This window comes from Vanacampus margaritifer, chromosome 2, assembly GCF_051991255.1.
Source record: "Vanacampus margaritifer isolate UIUO_Vmar chromosome 2, RoL_Vmar_1.0, whole genome shotgun sequence".
Taxonomy (NCBI): Eukaryota; Metazoa; Chordata; class Actinopteri; order Syngnathiformes; family Syngnathidae; genus Vanacampus; species Vanacampus margaritifer.
In genome coordinates, this window is record NC_135433.1 from 8,365,723 (window position 1) to 8,381,140 (window position 15,418).

Sequence of the window (15,418 nt, forward strand, 5' to 3'; positions counted from 1 at the left end):
GAGAGGCATGAGCAAATTCAGGAAATGGCTGCTTGCAGCTGCTGGGAATAAAAGGCGGCAATGATCACGTTGTAGTGGGTTCCAGCTGCCGTACGATGACTCGCTTCATTATAAAAATGTGCTTTGTGAGTGGAGTTGGTGTCACAGCGTCAGACCAACAGCAGCGATCCGCGCTGCAGTTCGCCTCAATCCAACTCGAACCTCCATCAGCATCTTCACAAATCCTCTTCCCCGACCAAATTTCGCTGCCCATTTGAAATTCCTCCCCGCTTGCGTTTGATTGCAATTTTCTTTTAGTCGTCATCATTTCTTTCCGGCTACGTTTTTTGCCTTCTCTGTCTGATTCTTCTCTGTGTGAACCTCTGATTGTGAGAGAAAGCCCTGAAGGAAGGATTAGGCAGAGTGAATGGGCCACAACTTTGCCAGCTATTACATCCCAATGAAGCTGCCTTAAGCTTCACTAAGCTGCAACTGATAACTTTGCAGGCCATTAGTGAGCAAGATTGCCTTTCGGGCTCTCATTTCACTACCCCAGCACCTCCCCGCCCCCCTCACACCCTTTTACACGCAGTCAACATCACAATAATGAAGTGTTTGGACTCGCACTGGAAGCGAGAGAAATGTGTTGGTGTGTAACATGCGCAATGTGTGTTATATTTGTTTTCTTGCTCACTGTTCTCAATGTAAATAACAGAACAGAATCAATAAAGGTCTACAAGAATTAGTAATTAACCACAAAGTCTACATTTAAAGCCAATAAAATCCCCCTTATAGGTGCCCCAGAGCCCCTCCCGGCCCTCCACTTTACACACCACTGAATATAACTTTTTTTTTTTTTCATTTGCTGCTGTTGTTTTTATATGTACACTACATGCCAACAACATTACAACAATCGATTCATATGCATTGTTTTTGTCAAAAAACAACAACAACAAAACATTTGTTTGGATTCTTCCTTGGCACGTCATTCATTTGTGATCATTTGTTGCTAGGCAGAAGTCACATGTCTCAATCATATATCCAACTTGTACATTGGGTAATGAAAAAAAAATTGTAAGGACATTTCTCAATGCTACAATAATCAATACATTAGTACTGTCACACAGAGATGTGCAAAATTAGCAAGCATTTGCAAGGTGCCACTATGGAATTGTGGGTCAATTGTTAAGAGATGAAGCTATTGAGATGTCTGCTGGTTTTAGTGTCTATTGTGCAATAGCATCTTTCTGAGGGAGGGAGCTGTAAGAGGTGGTGACCAGGGTGTGGAGGGTCCGAAAGAATTTCGCCTGCCCCCTGCAATCTGCAAAATACATACTCAGGATTAAATATATATTCATACAACTAAAAACTTAAAAAAAAAAAATTGTATAACTGCCTTCAAAAATAATGTATAAAATTTCACTAAACGACATGCAAATTAGATTCAAAAAAGGAAAAGTGAAAACAAGTTAAGAAGAACTGATATTTTTTTTCTAAACAGAACAAAACAAAAAGCAAGATGTATTTCAATTCAAGGTATCAGTTTGTGGAGCAATCTGGATTGTAATCTGAAATTTATTTTTTTTTTCTTATAAAAGATCAATTACAGTACTAATATATATATATATATATATATAAGCTAAAATTAGGAACTCTAAGGAACTTTAAATTAACTCATAATTAATGCACTAATATATATGTATCACAAAATCACGCTCTTGAATTAATTTGTAAAATTGAAGTTGAAAACGACTGCTTGCTGTGATTCATTTTGTGTTGAACAGGGGCATATATCACAAGTTTTACTTCTTTCTGTCCCCCTTTCATTTCTTGAGTGAAAGAAGATGAAATAAAATAAAAATAAAAATAAAAAATACACATGCATAATACACTTTGAAACCTCTTAAATGACGTCATTTAACTCATTTTATGCTTGTCACATTTTTGTAGCGTCAATAAACCAAAATCCTAATTTGGTCCACTTGACCCCACTAATTACTGGAACTATATCCAAAAATAATGGCTAGTGTTTATCGGCACTCTAAACTCTACAGTAGTTTGACAAATTGTTAATGACTGCGGTTTGATGTGGTTTACAACTGTACTACATCATACTGCATAACGTCATCCAAATATTACGAACACCTCAGTCGTGTTTTTCAGCTGAAGCGTCAATTTCCCACTTTCCGTCTTGATTTGGGTCCATCAGCCTCAGACTCCACACTGCAAATACGACAGCAGCATCTGTAAAATGTGCAATAAAAACGTCCCCGCTGCTCACTCTACAACAAAAGTGTGTGGGTTTAAAACACAACGAGGAAGAAAAAGGACTCAAAGGCTGTCGTCTCCTGAGGTGGGAAACGCTTCGGCTTTTGGTCGTGAAAGAAGCAGCGAAGCAAGAGGCAACATCAAAATGAGAATTTCCGCTGAGGAGGAAATGTAACCGGCTAACACAAGTGACGCATCCGCACACTGGCAGCTGATACATAAATGTAAGAGACAAACATTGACGTGGAATAAATATTTCAAGAGCAACACGGAAAATAAAAGGAGTCCAAAGAATGGTGACATGAATACTCATTGAAAGTGACACTTTGTTGCATGTTTGTGCTTCTGTTTATCGGCTATAAAAAGATGTATTTCCTTGCAGTGACATTTACAGAACATCGTAGGATGAATATCCATTGCATCTGTCAAACTTGTGCTCCAAATCCCCAAGAGGAAGCGTCAGAATGTATACGATGATGTGCCAGATGTTGGGAGCCTGTCGCATCACTTTTACGCGATTACTCCGACATGAATTCAAGCAACGTCACGGGTTCCGCTTCATCTGGAAGATATTTGCAACGGCGGGGGCAGCAAAATGTTCAAACAAAGCGTATGATAACAAGAATCAGCTTACGTCTAATGCGAAACGATATCATAGACGGGGAAGTTAAATTCAATGTTTCTGTAATTGCAAAACTGCTACTGTATCACACCTGAAGAAGCATCACATAATTACAACAAAAAAAGGAATTAAACTGAACAGAATGTTCAGCCAAACCGTATTTTGTCTATTGTGAAAATATGCTAGCTAAATGCTAAAATTACACTCACTTAACCACTCCCAGTTGAAGCTTACTGTATAACTGACACATACAACAACAAAATAATTCAACAGTGTATATTTAAACATCAAAATCTTCAACCAAACCATATAAAGGTTTTGTCCCAAAAAACGAAAGTCCGCTAGCTTAATTGCTTGCTAGCATCTTCTACAATCTGAAACGCAATAGATGAGCATAGCTTAGCAAAATGTTCAACCAATCAACATATTACGGTATTCTCTCTGTTCTGTGGTAAGTGGGGGGCTTTCTCTGCCTCTTCTTTTTGCTCTTAATGATATATAATGATACTGCGACTACATCCAGTAGAGTTCAATGCTCCCTGGCACAATGTGGTGTGACATTGAAGGCACACAACTCTCGCTCTCTGTCTCTCTCTCTCGCTCGCTCGCTCTTTCTCTCGCTCTTTCTCTCTCTCTCTCTCTCTCTCTCTCTTCTCTTCTCTTCTCTTTCTTTGTCTCTGTCTCTCTTTCTCTTTCTCTCTCTCACTCTCTCTCTCTGTCTCTCGCTCTCTGTCTCTCTCTGTCACTCTGTTTGTCTCTGTCTCTGTCTCTCTCTCTGTTTTTAGAGTGAGTACTAACTATTAAAATGGCCCTTACTCACATCCTTTAAACACATTGTCTATGAAGCTTCTCCCATTGAAGCAGACCAAAGACATGTTGTCGTCTACTCCCCCGTTCCTTTCCAATTGTCCTTTATTGACCGGCTTCTTATTTTCCACCTCCCTTATCTCCCTTCTCGACTTTCTCTTGGTCTTCCTTATCTCCCCTATTCTTTTCACCGTTTGCCGCCCTCGTTCCCGTTTAGGTGGCGAGGTAGCGACTCCGAGGTTCACCCAGTATTTCCACGGCAGCTTGTCGGGCCTGACAATCCGCCCGGGCCGCATTGAAACCCAGAAGGTTATCTCCTGCTTGCAGGCCTGCAAAGAAGGTCTCGATATTAACTCCCTTGAAAGCCTAGCTAAGGACATCAAGGTGTGTGGTTATTGGGGGGGAAAAGGTTAGAATACACCACACACACATTGCATTGTAACTGTTATTGTACAGGAGTACTAGTAGTGTTGTACTTCCTCCTGATATATCAAGACTGTCTTCTGTAAATTAATTATTTAACTTTATTAAATTGCATTGTATATCTCGATATTATAAGAATTTGTCAAAGAAAAACTGTTCAGCCTTTAGTAGATAAAATACTTTTAGATAATGAGCAATAAAAAAAACTTGCATTCAAGAGAACAGTTCAAATGCAAGCAGATGGCGGCTTTCTACGATGTGTCTATTTTCTCCTTGTATTGTATACACACACACACAAACGGACAGTTATCATATGCCTCATGCAATCGGTGTCCCCAGGCCGCAGACATCTTGGATGTCTCACAGCAAAGTGATAAGAGACAAAGCAACAAGGTCTTCCTTCTTTTCCTTACACTAAAACAAGAGAGATTATGAAGTTATAATTGTCATGGAATACATTTTATAAGTGCAAAGAAGTATATGTTTAGAATGTTATGATTTAAAAAAAAATTTTTTTTTAAAACTAATTTGAGGGGAAAAAACATTATGTTGTAATAAAATGTCCTCACCTTTATAAAGAAAAAAAAATTGTATTTCCCCCACATAAAGCCATAATATTAAAACAGTATGTATTATTTAGTGCCACCTAGTGGCAAACTAATAGAATGCAACACATACTGCAGTGCTACGTTCAGACCAAACCGAAAATATTGCGACGCTACGCTGGTCTCGCACGTGTTTGTTTGCCGGGTTCTCAATGGGATTTATTTCGCTCGAGTTAGAGGAGGGATTTCCGCTTCGGTGGGTGGTGCTAACTTAAGTGTAGCATTGCTAGCTTTCGTCACACTTCGACAATTAAACAAACAAGCTCACCAGATAAGCCAACCTCCACGCTTCTTCCGCCAAGCAATGTCCTTTTTGGCCTCGTCCCGGTACACGTAGCTTCAGAGAGACCGCACTTCGCAAGCCTACCACCAATTGCTACCAATTATCATTTGGAACGAGCGAGCAAGCAGGACCCAGAGGAAGTAGCGAGCAACAACTCACTGGAGCGGCTAACGAGAGTAACTAGCGGGAGAAGCTAGCAAAAGCTAGTGAGAACGAAGCACCAGATCTACGATTATATAAAACAATATATACATTGATGTGATAGAACTTTTTTTATGCATATTATTGAAATTAATATTGTTGTTTTTTGTATTAATTAATTATTAGTTCACCACTAGATGGCACTAAATATTACACACTATCACTTCAAAGAAAATGTTTGAGGGAAGAAAGAGGTGATGTTGTGTTTTTTTTTTTTATCATGGAAAGGGTATCTTTGTGTTCTAAAAGACAGGATTATATTCTCAAACAATGCGTTGTTGTGGTTGTTTTTTAACTCATTCACTGCCATTGACGGTTATAGACGTCCAAAAATCATTTGTTCTTTTTCTATTAGTTTAACATTTTTTCCCACTTTTGTTAACAAGAGTATGAAAACCTAGAATTTGTTTTATTGTACATTTAGAACAGATATAAAATTTGTGATTAGTCGTGGGTTAACTAGTGAAGTCATGCAATTAATTATGATTAAAAAATGTAATCACCTGACTCCCCTAATTTTTAATAATTTTTTTTTAATCGCATCAGGCGGTTAAATAATGTAATTAATCCCATGACTTCAATAGTTAACTCACGATTAATCACAATTTTATCTGTTTAAAATGTACAATAAAAAAAAAATTCTAGGTTTTCATCCTCTTGTTAACAAAAATGGAAAAAAAATGTTAAACTACTAGAAATAGTTTAAATGTATTTTGGACGTCTATAGCCGTCAATGGCAGTGAATGAGTTAAGAAGCAGTAATTATGGTTAGTATGTTTGTTTTTACATGAATCGAATTATCCTAAACTCCGTTTTTTTGCTTTAAATCTCACCTATTCACTAATTAATTTTGTGCCGAGGCCCTGTCTAACAAATCATTTGGTGGCACCTTGTGGCATTTGTATGACGCACGATGTAAATCTTGACTGTCTTCTCTTTTTCCAGTTCCATTTTAACCCTGCACAGTCAATGCTGGTAGTGGAAGGAGAGGATCTGGACAGCATCAACACAGCCATGACCAAAGTGTCCTACATCAACTCGCGCCAGTTCCCGACGCCGGGCTTGCGACGTCTCCACATCAGCACCACTGTACTGTGAGTGCTTCCGTTGTTTGTTTTTGTTTTAAATACAAACGTCTGTTATTGGGCTTGTCTCGAGGCATCCGATAAGTGTGTTCAGGCATGGCAGTGCAAAATTGCTCTTATGGAACAAACCCCTCATAGGGGTTTATTAATCAGGTGTTCACTCGCAGTTTTCCCAAAACACTTCATAATGCCAAAGGATTTTTTTTTGCCTTGTTTATATTTTTTTAAATAATGTAGACATCTCAAGGCACCACTATATTATTTTTGCTTGATTGGCTGACAGTCCTCAAGATGGATGTAGTTAGGCATTTTTATACATGAATGTATTTTTTATTTTTTTTGTAAAATAATTACGACTCTTTAACTCTTTGACTGCCAAAAACGTTAAATAACGTTTAGTAAAATCCTATGGAGGAGTGCCAAAGACGTTAAAAAACGTTTTTTTTCAAAACAGCGGTGAAACTAACCATTTTCTATTGTTGATTACTGAAAAACGGAAGAAGGTAGAAACAAACTTTTTTCTGATGAAAGATGAGAGTCCAATCTTTCATTTGGTAGTATGTGTGTTTCCATAGTCCAAACACATCATTTTCTGTGGACCTTGAAAGATCAGTCAAAATGCTTAAATCGGCTGGCACCCATGGCATCCCTTTTTTGAAAACGCTTGGCAGTCAAAGAGCTAATGTCCTAAACCAGCAAATGCATCTCCTTTGTAACCTTATACTGTAAACTCAAATCATGTACTCACAGATTTGCAAACTCTCAATTTATTTATTTTACTTTCCGCTGGCGAGTATAAACAATCCGATGACACAGACAGACGTCCGAATCCTCTATAGCAGATCTCGCAAATACAGCGCACAGAGTTCGCATATGTTGTTTGTCTCCCCGCAGGGGGCTAAGCATAATGGGGCTTTTCAAGCTCGGGAGAGGATGGCAGTGGATTAGGCCCTCGCTGAGGCCAAGTTCACGTTTGTGTGTCGCAGCCGTAAAAACAATGCGGTGACGAGTGGCTGGCGCTGCCTCTCAATGTGTGTTCACGGCTCGGCTGCCTTCTGAACGCCACACAAGCAACAAGCTGCTTCACTTTCACATGTCTCATTCTGTGTGGTTAAGTGAGTCAACTCTGAGCAATGTTTACCTCACTTTTTATATGGTGGTATTTTTTTACACAGTTCATTCGCAGGCTGTGGCAGAAGTCGGATTCAGTAAGCTGGAAATACACTTGAGTGTGTAAAGCAATGTATTGAAGAGGCAACATTGTGAAGTCGGTCCTGCCGATGATCTTCTTGACAAGTGCACAATAAATAAAGTTCCGAATATTTTGTCAGAGCACAATCTACAAAATTGCAGGAAATTATTCTTAATTTATGGTATCCTTGAACAGAATTCAGAATACAACTGATCAAAATGCACTCCTCTTGACAAGCTATCTTTTTTTCAACTTGGCAGATGAGATGTACAAATAATATGCTATATCAATCTTTCTTTGTAAAGTGTGCAAATTACTTGAGATTTCTCCAACAAGCGTCAAGCAAGTACAACTTAAAGTAAAACTAACTATAATCCATCTTTGTCCATCTTCGCACCAGTGGCTAAGTTTGACTGCAGGTTATAGGCCGTAACAGGAAGTAAATAAAACCGAGTTAACTGAGTTTGAAAAAATTATGCTTTAAGAATTTAAATTAATCTCCAGAATTAATGCTTTGATTTTGACAGCCCTTGTTTAAACCCATTTAAACTTACACACATTTTTAAGTATTCCTTTGGTGGTCTGTCACACTTTCTCTTGCCTAGTTCTCTAAATAAGTTACAAGTTATTTGTCACTCCTAGTTTAAATTAACTATAAAACTAACACTTGAAAATAGAAGAGCATTAAACAGTACATTCAAACTCCAAAAATCTTAATGCTAGCATAAAACACCAACATGTTAAGCAAAACTATATAATTTTAGTTTACAAAAGTCAACTAGCTTAATGCTAGCTTTGAAGTACATTTAAACAAAACCATATAATTTTAGCTTACAAAAGTCCACTAGCCTAATGCTAACATTATATTACATAAAACACCAAAATGTTAGGCAAAACTGTAAATTTTAGCTAACAAAAGTCCACTAGCTTAGTGCTAACTTTATAGTACATTTAAACACCAAAATATTAAACACAACCATTTAATTTTAGCTTACAAAGTCCATTAGCTTCATGCTAGCTTTAGAGCACATTTAAAAACCAAAATATTCAACAAAACCATATAATTTTAGCTAACAAAAGTCAAGTAGCCTAATGCTAGAATTATAGTACATAAAACACCAAAATATTAAACAAAACCATGTAATTTTAGCTTACAAAAGTCCATTAGCTTAATGCTAGCTTTATAGTACATTTAAACACCAAAAATATTAAACAAAACCATATAATTTAGCTAACCAAAAGTCCACTAGCCTAATGCTGGCATTATAGTACATAAAACACCAAAATATTTAGCAAAACCATATAATTTAGCTTACAAAAGTCCATTAGCTTAATGCTAGCTTTAGAGCACATTTAAACACCAAAATATTAAACAAAGCCATCTAATTTTAGTTAACAGAAGTCCACTATTTTAATGCTAGCATTATAGTACATTTGAACACTAAATGTTAGACAAAACCATATAATATTAGCTAACATATGTCCACTAGCTTAATGCTACCATTACTGCACATAAATCACCAAAGTATTTTTTTTAAACAACAAAAAATATCTTAATGCTAGCATTATAGTACATTTAAACACCAAAATATTAAATAAAACCATGTAATTTTGGTGAACAAAAGTAGCTTAATGCTAGCATAGGAGCATCTACTGCGAAACACCATAGACAGAAATTAACATTGATGCTACAGTAATTATACAAACATATTACGTACAAACAATACTCAAAGACAAATATTATCTGTGGGAACAATAAGTCTTACTGCACCTAAGTTTGATGACCTTCTCTCCTCCTCGTATCCTCGTTTCAAAAAAAAACAAAAAAAACAAACATACATACCAATCCATTCACTCACGTTGCCATCTTAGCATCCTGTTTGTTTGTCAGGTGTTTCGGAGAGGACGCGTGTCTCTCCATCCCAGACGTCAAGGCAGTCGTCATGGTGCAGCCGCCCAGTGAACCGCGAATCACCATTACAGGATCCGACCGACTCATCCGACCCGCCGTTGACCTTCGCGCTCCGCTGGGCGTGGCACCTTTCAAGGAGCTTTACATCACCAGCACAGTAATGAAGGGAGACGGCTTCAGTGGATGTGAGCTGTCCGCATGGAAATGTCTGACGCCGTTTCAGTGCTTTATTGTTAGTTATCATTCTTTTTTTCTTTTTTTTTCTGTCGCCACGTGCAGCCCGCAGGCCTGGTGTGATGGAGGTGATGCATAACCTGGATTACTGCGATATCCTGGTGATTGGGGACGAGCTGAATCCCGAAAGAGAGAGCCTGCATATTCATCACAGCGCTCTGCTGGGAAAACACCTGGACGCCACCAACTCCACCTCGGGAATATCGATATATGGTGAGGTTTGAACACCTGCGGATGACTCGGATATTGCTTTTCAGCAGGTTTAATTTTCATGATTGATTTTGTGCTCTCAATAGAGTTGAGGTCAGGGGATGATGATGCCCATCCCTTATATATCCTCCACAGCTAAAGCGTCAATTAAAAAAAAAATAATTCAGTGTGAGATGCTGGGTTGTCTTGCGTGAGAATTATTTATTGCTTAAAGGCACTTTTTTTTTTTTTTTGATTTTGCTCAGTGATCTGAGCAACATTGTCCACAAAAAAATAAAATAAAAAATACCTAACCTAAATGCTACATGCACATTTGAACATTTTGAAAGTTTAAGTGATAGCAATTCTAAGACATTTGTAATAAATAAATACAGTAATCCCTTTTCACTGTGGCGTTGTATTCTAGAACCACCCGCATTAGGTGATAATACCATAAATAAAAAAAATTGTTTAAGCCTTAAAATATTCCTCTCACATGCTTAGAAAATTTAGAAAACACACTTTTTAAATATTTATTTCAACAAGAGGTGTCAAAATTATTGTGTTCATTTTGAGTTAATTTAAAGTTCCTACTACTTTTTTTAACACGCGACTAATGACTGCCCCTTACTTGGAAATCCTGTACTGGGGGATTTCCAGTCGCAAGGCAGCAGACACGTCCACGTCAAAATTTAGCAGTAATAAATTTAAGAATAATTCATATATTTGTGGAGACTACGGTCAAGTGCAAAATGTGCAGAATTTCACAATTTTACTTCATGTTAAAGATTAGATAGCTCTGAATATGAAAAGTGCACTGACCTGTCACCAATGTCTTTCAAGTGCAATTATGCCATCTAGTGGCAGAAAAATTACCTCAACACAAATCAATATCACACTTTTTTACAATACAGTTCATCTTTTTAATTTTAACTCCATTTTATGAATTATTATGAAATTACTGTTTCAGTGACAAAAAGATGCAGCTATATTTTTATTAGTTAAACATTTTTTTCCACCTTTCTGTTCACAAGAGTATGAAAATTAAAAAAAAATGTATTTTATTGTACATTTTATTGAACATTTAGAACAGATATAAAATTTGCGATTAATCACAAGTTAACTATTGAAGTCATGCGATTAATTACGATTAAAAAATGTAAACGCCTGACACTAAACGGACCTAAACGTTTGACTCCGCCCACCCGGATTTTCCACCTCAAAGCGCCTTCTTTCTTTGTTGTTAAACCTAACCCTAATTATAACCCTACCACATAACGATTACAGTATGTTATGAACACTGCATTTAACAACGAAAATTAAAAACCTGACCGAAACCCAAATACTAACCTCAACTGTCCTATCTGCTGGGGACATGTAGTACTGCACTTCCGCCTCTTCCTCAAACCCGGCTGACTGAGGCAGGCTTGAGTGTTTGTAATTTCCGATGCTCCGTAATGTGTTTTAAAAAAATAACTTTACGTCATGAGACGGCGCATCATAAAATCTGCAAATGTTGGAAAAAAACTTGCTTAAACCATTTTGAAAAAATCAGTGTGGGCGGAGTCAAACGTTTAAGTCCACCCGACGTTGAGGCACGCCTCGAACTGCACTCTGCATCCAGGACTACTTTCCCACAATTGGTCTGCAAAATTGAGAGACCCATATTATTTTTGAAAACCCTTCACGTCATGTAAAACTGATCCATGAAACAAAGGAGAGTTAATCATTGTCTAATTAATTGTGAAACGCCACAGACGGGCTAAAGGACATTAGCATAGATGCTAACTTTAAACCCTACTAACTACTCCAACTAAAAAATAAAATTAGTTTGATGTACCCCCAAAAGCAAATCCCTTGCCATGACGTCCGGAGTGGCTAAAGCGCGAGGCAGCTACACTTCCTACTTCCCTAATTTTGCGGTACGCCTCTGAACTGTAGCAGAAAAGTTCAAATAAAAATACATGTTAGTTTTACTAGCTGTCCACTGAATACTGTTATCGGTTTAATGAAGTACCACAATACGTCAAATGTTGGCTATCGTAATGCTAACATAAAGTGTGAAACACCACAGACGGGCTAAAGGACATTAGCATAGATGCTAACTTTAAACCCTACTAACTACTCCAACTAAAAAATAAAATTAGTTTGATGTACACCCAAAAGCAAATCCCTTGCCATGACGTCCGGAGTGGCTAAAGCGCGAGGCAGCTACACTTCCTACTTCCCTAATTTTGCGGTACGCCTCTGAACTGTAGCAGAAAAGTTCAAATAAAAATACATGTTAGTTTTACTAGCTGTCCACTGAATACTCTTATCGGTTTAATGAAGTACCACAATACGTCAAATGTTGGCTATCGTAATGCTAACATATAGTGTGAAACACCACAGACGGGCTAAAGGACATTAGCATAGATGCTAACTTTAAACCCTACTAACTACTCCAACTAAAAAATAAAATTAGTTTGATGTACCCCCAAAAGCAAATCCCTTGCCATGATGTCCGGAGTGGCTCAAGCGCGAGGCAGCTACACTTCCTACTTCCCTAATTTTGCGGTACGCATCTGAACTGTAGCAGAAAAGTCCAAATAAAAATACATGTAAGTTTTACTAGCTGTCCACTGAATACTGTTATCGGTTTAATGAAGTACCACAATACGTCAAATGTTGGCTATCGTAATGCTAACATATAGTGTGAAACACCACAGACGGGCTAAAGGACATTAGCATAGATGCTAACTTTAAACCCTACTAACTACTCCAACTAAAAAATAAAATTAGTTTGATGTACCCCCAAAAGCAAATCCCTTGCCATGACGTCCGGAGTGGCTAAAGTGCGAGGCAGCTACACTTCCTACTTCCCTAATTTTGCGGTACGCCTTTGAACTGTAGCAGAAAAGTCCAAATAAAAATACATGTTAGTTTTACTAGCTGTCCACTGAATACTGTTATCGGTTTAATGAAGTACCACAATACGTCAAATGTTGGCTATCGTAATGCTAACATATAGTGTGAAACACCACAGACGGGCTAAAGGACATTAGCATAGATGCTAACTTTAAACCCTACTAACTACTACAACTACACATAAGAAGGAGCAACACTTAAAAACAAAAAACACAACCATATTCACAGACATATGTTCTCGCTTCTACACTAAGTTACACTAAATTCGGACTTGCCTGTATACTTTAAAAAAGCTTTACAGAATCCACAACATCGTGTCCAATTCAGTGAAATGTCCTGACTGTGAATGATTTGTGATGCCGCATGAAGGCAATGTGTTGAATTTTGTGTGTGCAAGGTGTGGACTCCATGGCCCACTATGAGCAGGCGCTGCGTCAGGTGCGCTACAAGAACTGGCGACCCGCCACCCTGAGTGAAAGGAGGTTCCGACTCACCTGCTCAGAACTTAACGGCCGTTACACCAGCAATGAATTCATCTTGGAGGTAATTTTCACTTTCCATCCGAGCTCCACTTTTTTTTTTTCTTTCCCTTTTGAGGACACGTCGCTCTCCATCCCAAATGATTTTCTAGCCTCCTCGCGCTCGAGTGGCTCGCCGCCTTCAAGCCTCTCCCACTCCACTCACTTGACTCCGTATTGTCTTTTGCTGCGTACGCAATCTCTACAACGGCGAGTGTTCTTGTGTCACTTCAGGTCAGCGTTCTTCACCACGCAAAGCCGGTGGAGCATGTCAATCATATGGCCGCTCAGACGCAGTACATGAGACCCGTTCATCACCCGCTCATGATACATGCTCCCAATTCCCACGTGGCAGGTAAGGATTTATACTTTCAGAAAGACGTCATGCTATTTGTTTCCAAATGTATCAATCCAAAATGGTTACACGGATATCCAAACTGGACTGTATGCCGATAGGAGAAAATTGCATTTTTTTGTCATCCATTATGCTTTACGCTGTTGGATGTCAAATACAAAAATACATTTGTGGGCAGCAATGTCACTATTCAGCAGGAGCAGTTAAAAAAAATCTATATTATAAAGTTCAGAGCTCACTTAAAAGTCCTTATATTTGAAAGAAAAGCATTGTTGTTGTTAACCACATTAACAAGACTTTGTGTAGACTTTAATGCTTTCCTTTAATAAATAAATATATTAAAAATAAATAAATAGATCATTAAAAAAAAAATTGTCATTATTTAGTAGTTTAGTTACGTAGCTCATAAAGACAAAAAAGACCACGATATTGTGACAGAGATTAATTTCAAATTTATATGATTATTTCCCATGGGCTCACCACCGGTGGAAGGGGCCAAAGGGGTCGGGTGCGCAGTGAGTTGGGTGGCAGCCAAAGGCGGGGGCCTTGGCGGTCTGACCCCCGGCTACTGAAGCTAGCTCTGGGGACATGGAATGTCACCTCTCTGACAGGGAAGGAGCTCGAACTGGTGTGCGAGGCTGAGAAGTTCCGACTAGATATAGTCGGACTCACCTCCACACACGGCTTGGGTTCTGGTACCAATCCTCTCGAGAGGGGCTGGACCCTCTTCCACTCTGGAGTTGCCCACGGTGAGAGGCGCAGAGCAGGTGTGGGCATACTCATTGCCCCCCAGCTAGCCGCCTGTACGTTGGGGTTTACCCCGGTGAATGAGAGGGTAGCCTCCCTCCGCCTTCGGGTGGGGGGACGGGTCATGACTGTTGTTTGTGCTTATGCACCGAACAGCAGCTCAGAGTACCCACCCTTTCTGGAGTCCTTGGAGGGTGTGCTGGAGAGCGCACCCCCTGGAGACTCCCTCGTTCTACTGGGGGACTTCAACGCTCACGTGGGTAATGACAGTGAGACCTGGAGGGGCGTGATTGGGAGGAATGGCCCCCCCGATCGAAACCCGAGTGGTGTTTTGTTACTGGACTTCTGTGCTCGCCACGGACTGTCCATAACGAACACCATGTTCAAGCACAAGAGTGTCCATATGTGCACCTGGCACCAGGACACCCTAGGCCGTAGTTCGATGATCGACTTTGTAGTCTTGTCATCGGACTTGCGGCCGTATGTGTTGGACACTCGGGTTAAGAGAGGGGCGGAGCTGTCAACTGATCACCACCTGGTGGTGTGCTGGCTCCGATGGCGGGGTAAGATGCCGGTCCGACCAGGCAGGCCCAAACGTACTGTGAGGGTCTGCTGGGAACGTCTGGCAGAATCCCCTGTCAGAAAGAGTTTCAACGCCCATCTCCGGCAGAGCTTCTCCATTGTCCCGGGGGAGGCGGGGGACATTGAGTCCGAGTGGACCATGTTCCGCGCTTCAATTGTTGAGGCGGCCGATCGGAGCTGTGGCCGTAAGGTGGTTGGTGCCTGTCGTGGCGGCAATCCTCGAACCCGCTGGTGGACACCAGCGGTAAGGGATGCCGTCAAGCTGAAGAAGGAGTCCTATCGGGCCTTTTTGGCCTGTGGGACTCCGGAGGCTGCTGACGGGTACCGGCTGGCCAAGCGGAATGCGGCTTTGGCGGTCGCTGAGGCAAAAACTCGGGCATGGGAGGAGTTCGGTGAGGCCATGGAAAACGACTTCCGGACGGCTTCGAGGAAATTCTGGTCCACCATCCGGCGTCTCAGGAGAGGAAAGCAGTGCACCGTTAACACTGTGTATAGTGGAGACGGAGTGC

The 15,418-nt window shown here is 39.8% G+C and overlaps 1 protein-coding gene across 1 annotated transcript in view; it reads left to right on the forward strand.

The window, feature by feature from the left end:
* clstn2a (calsyntenin 2a) overlaps positions 1–15,418 on the forward strand; it is a 178,664-nt gene that overhangs the window by 156,924 nt on the left and 6,322 nt on the right. Inside the window, exons 11-16 of the mRNA XM_077557252.1 lie at positions 3,894–4,060; positions 6,134–6,282; positions 9,357–9,562; positions 9,657–9,824; positions 13,105–13,250; positions 13,460–13,580. Of these exons, the coding sequence (XP_077413378.1) occupies positions 3,894–4,060; positions 6,134–6,282; positions 9,357–9,562; positions 9,657–9,824; positions 13,105–13,250; positions 13,460–13,580 (957 nt within the window). The remainder of the gene's footprint in view (positions 1–3,893; positions 4,061–6,133; positions 6,283–9,356; positions 9,563–9,656; positions 9,825–13,104; positions 13,251–13,459; positions 13,581–15,418) is intronic.